The following is a 5,458-nucleotide window of genomic DNA, read 5'->3' on the forward strand; positions in this document are numbered from 1 at the left end:
GACACCTCACCTCAGCTACTGCAACTTTGTGGTTCACCAGTCATATGTTTAAAGAAATGTTTGGCTTTATTTACTTTTGTAGGAAATGTCCATTTAAAGTGAACGTAGTTAACAATGAACCAATGCCCTCCAGCTAGAACAATTTCAAGACTTCCTTTTAGAAAGAACAGGTATAATTTCAGACAGAAGTTTGGCCATTAAGAGTAAAATTTCACTTTCAGCATACAATAAAATTAGCAGAATTTGCTGACTGAGACCAGGCTTGTCTTTGTCGGGGCAGAGGCCCTGCCACGAGTGCCTTCTCGGGCAAACTGCTGAAGAGTTTTTCACAGCTTCTAACTTTGAGCACCCAAACAAGAAGCTGGGACCACACTTCCCCGTAGCCCTTCTAGGAAGCCACGGTTAAGTTCTTTGGAATTTCATTGTCTCGGATTAGTTCAGTGACTGACAGAAAACACTGGCGATCTGACGCTTGGCACCGCAATGGTGAGGAGGAGCCGGTGGGAACAGAACCTGGAACAAGGAGATGCCTTACATCGGCGTTACCCTGAGGGGGGCGAGCACGCAGCAAAACCCACTGGCGCCCTGTACTCCAAAGCGGCTCCCCTCCGCCTCATGGCTGCTGCTGCCGCCCAGGGCCCCGCGCAGAAAGCGGCGCCTCCGTCCTGCGCTGCCTTCCAGCAGTGACCACCACAAGAGCCTCCCAGTGCGCTTGGCTGTCCCGCTCACTGACCGGCCGGGCTCGCACACCCGCACCCCGAGCCCGGCGCTCCCCCGCCTCGCGCTCTGCTCCGTATCAGGCTGCGCGGGCCGCACCGTTTCGGCGAGGCGAGACCCGTTAAACTGTACAGGTTCCTGTGTGCGCTACCGAGAACGGCACAAAGCGGCCGCAGAAAACGCTTCAGAAAGCGACTGCGGTGGAAAAAACTGTGAGCAGCGGTGACCCGCACACCCTGCTCCGGGCCGGGCCAAGCCGGGCAGGGCGGGCGCCGCTGCGGTGCCGGCTCAGCCGGAGACGAGGCCTCTCGCCCTTCACAGGTGGCGGCGGCGTGAGGGAGGGAGGGAGGGAGCCGGCCCGGCCCGGCGCGCCCTGGGCGACGCGGCGCTGCGCCACTGGCGCCGCAGGGGCGGGGACGTGCGGGGGAGGGGCCGGCCCTGCTCCACCCGGCGCGCGGGGACGAGGGCAGCCGCGCCCCGCCGCAACCGCCGCTCAGAGGCGACCCTGCCCCTCCCGCCCCGGGAGGCGAGGCCCCGCCCCGAGGCGGTGCAGCCAATGGGGCGCCGGGGGGGCGGGGCCGGCGGGGCCCGGCATTTAGCTCATGCGCGGGGGCAGTCCCGCCCTTTCGGCCTGAGCGGCAGCGGCGTCTCTTTCCCGGCGGCTGCGGCGCGAACATGGCGGACCAGGCCATCTCCTTCATCAAGGACTTTCTGGCGGGCGGCGTCGCTGCCGCCATCAGCAAGACTGCGGTGGCGCCCATCGAGCGGGTCAAGCTCTTGCTGCAGGTCAGCAGCGCGGCCGAGCCCGGCGGGAGCGGGGGCAGCCCGGCACCTTCCCCCGCAGGCGCCTGCCGAAGCCCGCGCGGGCCGGGCTGGCCGGGCGGGGGGGGGGGGGAGGGAGAAGGAAGGGAGGAGGGCGGGCGCGCGCCGCCGCCTCCGCGGAACAAAGAGAGCGCGCGAGGCGGCGGCTGGCGGGGAGGTCACGTGGGCGGCGGGCGCCGGCGGCGGGGGAAGCCGGTTCCGCTATGTGGGCTGCGGCGGGGGGAGGGGCGAGGGGGCGGCTCCCGGTGTCACTTCCTGCCGTCCCGCTCCTGACGCCGAACGCGCAGAGGGCGGGGGGAGGGCGGCAGCGCGCCGCCATCTTGGTGACCTTCACGTGACGGTGCGGCCGGGCAGCGCATTGGCCCGCCGGCGGGGCGGGGCCGAGCCGGCGCGCGGGGCCTCGCGTGACCCCCGCGGGCGGGGCGGGGCGTGGGGCGCCCCAAGGTGACTGGCGTGACCGACCTTGGCGGCGGCCGCCGGCCTGAGCGGGCCCGGCCGGGCCTGGGCGGGGTGGCGGGCGCAGGGCTGGCGGCCTCCGCTCCCCCCCACCCCGGTGGCCAGGAGGCCTCTCGGCGCAGTGCGGCTCGCTCAGGCGCCCCCTCGGCCCGCAGGCTCGCCTCGGCCAGTGCGGGATCGCGGCTGTAGGGAGTCCCAGTCCTCACGTACTTGTCTGGTGCTTGCCCTTGTTCCTCGTGGCTGTCTCTTTGTATTTTGGCAAGTCCTGAGCTCTGAAGAAGCTCGGAAGGAGTTTTAAGCCTTTTTCTGGTTCTTCGCATAGCACAAGACCTCCTGTATCTATGGTTCTTTCTTCATGTACGTTCTCTAGTTTTGTGTGTGCGTAAAATCTAGGCTTTCAATTCTTGAGAATTAAAGTTAATCCTCGAGTTCTTTGCTCTTTATCAAAATACAAATAAATGACACTTTTTCTTAGTCTTAAGATTCGGAGTGACCCAGGAACTTTTTCTTGGAAGTTTGCTATCACAGCTGGTTTATCGTGGTTAACAGAGGCTTAATCTCTGTATACAACTACCAGCAGGCATTTAGGCTTAACAGCTCTTTGTTTCATAGCATAAGCAGACTTAAGCCCAGCTATAGTGCAGGCCTGCCAAAGCATACAGTCAAAATATGTGTTTTTATTTGCAGGTACAACATGCAAGTAAACAAATTGCCGCTGATAAGCAGTACAAGGGTATCATCGATTGTGTAGTGCGTATTCCAAAGGAACAAGGAGTGCTGTCTTTCTGGCGAGGAAACTTGGCAAATGTCATCAGATACTTCCCAACTCAAGCTCTCAACTTTGCCTTCAAGGATAAGTATAAGCAGGTGTTCTTGGGAGGTGTAGACAAGCACACTCAATTCTGGAGGTATTTCGCTGGTAACCTGGCTTCTGGTGGTGCAGCTGGAGCCACTTCCCTCTGCTTTGTCTACCCCTTGGATTTTGCAAGAACCCGTTTGGCTGCCGACGTCGGAAAAGCTGGCGCAGACAGAGAATTCTCTGGTCTAGGGGACTGTCTAGTTAAAATTACCAAGTCTGATGGTCTGCGTGGCTTGTATCAAGGGTTCAATGTCTCTGTTCAAGGCATCATCATCTATAGAGCTGCCTACTTTGGGATCTATGATACAGCAAAAGGTAAGATCTCAGAAGGGATCTGATAAACCTATCTTCAGAATTTTATTGTCTCTGTCTGTTCTTGGATGTCACTCTGTGTCTGTCTGTAGTAACTATAGTTTATGTTAGCGTGGAGGTCGAAGGGGGGGGTATCGGTGCCAACATCAGTGTCTCTGCAGTGTTCAAGGCAAAAGTCGGGCATGTATTGATGGCTGCAGGCTGATTTCAAGGGCTGCTGGTTTTGTACTTGGCCTTAAAGGAGTTCTTCCTAATGCCATCAAAGCGTAATGGTAACCATACATAATTGCAAGTTCTTTTTTGTTCAGTGCATTACTGTAGTTATGTTAGACCAGTTGCAGTGTGTTTAGCAGAATGGGATTGAGCAGTGCTTTACAAAGCACTTGTTTGTTAAGCTTGACATTTGGGCTTAGAGGTCAGTGATGCTAGCTTAAAGTTTAATGTAATTCACAGGGACAGTGACTTAGTTTAGTGACACTTATTTCTAAAAAGAGTAGGGAATAGTTAGATCTGTTCTCATGCCTGTCTGAAAAGAATCCTGGTGCTTAAATTTTGGTTACTGAGAAGAAAATCCTCTGAATTTCCTTAATTTTTTTTAATATTGCTTCAGCATGTTTAAAGTTTGTCAGGTGTCTTGTTGCAACTTGAAAGGTGACTTTGCAACGTTTCATAATAGTTCTTCTAGTAAAGCAGCTGTCATGCAGTGAGTGAACTGGAGGAGGATGTACAAGATAAAAAGCTAATTATTATTTTTTTTTATTGCAGGCATGCTCCCCGATCCCAGAAATACTCATATTGTTATCAGTTGGATGATTGCCCAGACGGTGACTGCTGTGGCTGGAGTGGTCTCCTATCCTTTTGACACAGTGCGGCGTAGAATGATGATGCAGTCAGGACGCAAAGGAGGTAGGCTGTTAATTTGCACAGTTCTTTAAGCAGCATTAACAAGATAGAGTTCTTTTTTCCTAACAGTCATCCCTCAGTGCTTACAGTTCATTGTTGCGTAAATGTGATTTAAGTTATATTACATCTAAATGATAGGAGGAAATCCAGTAGTGCTCATAACTTGTGGTGTTTGTCAGGAATTGTGCTGAGAACTTTTCTTTGTAGAATATGAAATGGGCAAATGGACTGCCTGTTTGCAGTGACAAATTAAGTGAAGGCCGTTAGGGGACAGTATAATTGCCAAAAAGAATGCTTAATGTTTTTATTTTGTGACTTAGTTTTTAATAACTAGGCAAGCAGATAGGAAGTTTTTCTGTTGCCTGAACTAAGTGTTTTGTTACAGTCTTAAAATGTGGTTTGGGACTTCACGGAGTAGCTAGAGAAGAGAAACAGGGCAGTTGTTAAAAACATCTTAGATACAGTTATAGGAGTTAAAAATGTCTCTGCTCTTTTTCTACAGCTGATATCATGTACTCTGGAACAATTGACTGCTGGCGGAAGATCGCAAGGGATGAGGGAGGAAAAGCCTTCTTCAAGGGTGCATGGTCTAATGTTCTCAGAGGCATGGGGGGTGCTTTTGTGCTTGTGCTGTATGATGAATTCAAGAAGGTCATTTAAACAGCATAACTAGAATTGGAAATCAAGTTGAGCAGATCATGTAGAGTAACTACCATTATGGACCATTGACCTTCAAGAAATTCCTGTGAGTCTTATTTATCAGAGCCAGATGATATTTGTAGATGGGGCTAGAAACTAACACAGAGGACTGATCCATTTCTCAGTAACATGCATGAAGACACTGAATCTGGCAATTCAGTGTAGTGATATTTTTTTTTCCAGCAATGAGGAATCAGTAGCATTGGTTCTGGGTCCAAAGTGGCTGGGTCCAATTTAGGCAGAAAAAATTGTTTGCCTGTGGATCAGTCCCCAGTTTCAAGTCCTATCTTCCAGGACCATAAAATTGTATTTGAAAGTACTTGCTAACAAATCATGTTCTTTTCCACTTGTACTGAAGCACTATGTACCATTTTGCACAGCTGAACATCTAGCAATTTTGTTCTTAAATTGGGGCATTCTGCTGTAAAACAATAAACATACTTACTCTGTCTGTGTTGAAATTATTACATAAAAGCTTTGGGGAAGTGTGTCTTGTTTGAAAACTTGTTTCAGATCATGGTTCCTCTGATACACTTACACTGCACTCTATAACAGAATAAGCTTGATTTAACAAAAAAATAATTGAATGTGAGAACTTGGGGTGGGGGGAGGGGAGCATGGGTCATACTAATAGAAACCACTCCCATTTGTGCCTGATAGTGGCTTTTTGCATGATTCTTAGAAATTGAT

The 5,458-nt window shown here is 51.9% G+C and overlaps 1 protein-coding gene across 1 annotated transcript; it reads left to right on the plus strand.

Annotated features, from left to right (window-relative positions):
- The first annotated feature begins 1,328 nt into the window (after positions 1-1,328).
- Positions 1,329-5,217, plus strand: SLC25A6 (solute carrier family 25 member 6). Its single transcript, XM_068423143.1, has 4 exons — positions 1,329-1,503; positions 2,683-3,169; positions 3,932-4,072; positions 4,572-5,217. Exons 1-4 carry the CDS (start codon positions 1,393-1,395, stop codon positions 4,727-4,729), a joined length of 897 nt encoding a protein of 298 aa, XP_068279244.1. The 5' UTR covers positions 1,329-1,392; the 3' UTR covers positions 4,730-5,217.
- The last annotated feature ends 241 nt before the right edge of the window (positions 5,218-5,458 follow it).

Source organism: Nyctibius grandis, chromosome 2 (genome assembly GCF_013368605.1).
Source record: "Nyctibius grandis isolate bNycGra1 chromosome 2, bNycGra1.pri, whole genome shotgun sequence".
NCBI lineage: Eukaryota > Metazoa > Chordata > Aves > Nyctibiiformes > Nyctibiidae > Nyctibius > Nyctibius grandis.

Bases quoted from the DNA above. Each gene is read 5' to 3' on its own strand.
- SLC25A6 (XM_068423143.1), top strand. From the start codon at position 1,393: ATGGCGGACCAGGCCATCTCCTTCATCAAGGACTTTCTGGCGGGCGGC. The intron at 1,504-2,682 runs GTCAGCAGCGCG...TTTTATTTGCAG, and splicing joins GGGTCAAGCTCTTGCTGCAG to GTACAACATGCAAGTAAACA. The intron at 4,073-4,571 runs GTAGGCTGTTAA...CTTTTTCTACAG, and splicing joins GCAGTCAGGACGCAAAGGAG to CTGATATCATGTACTCTGGA.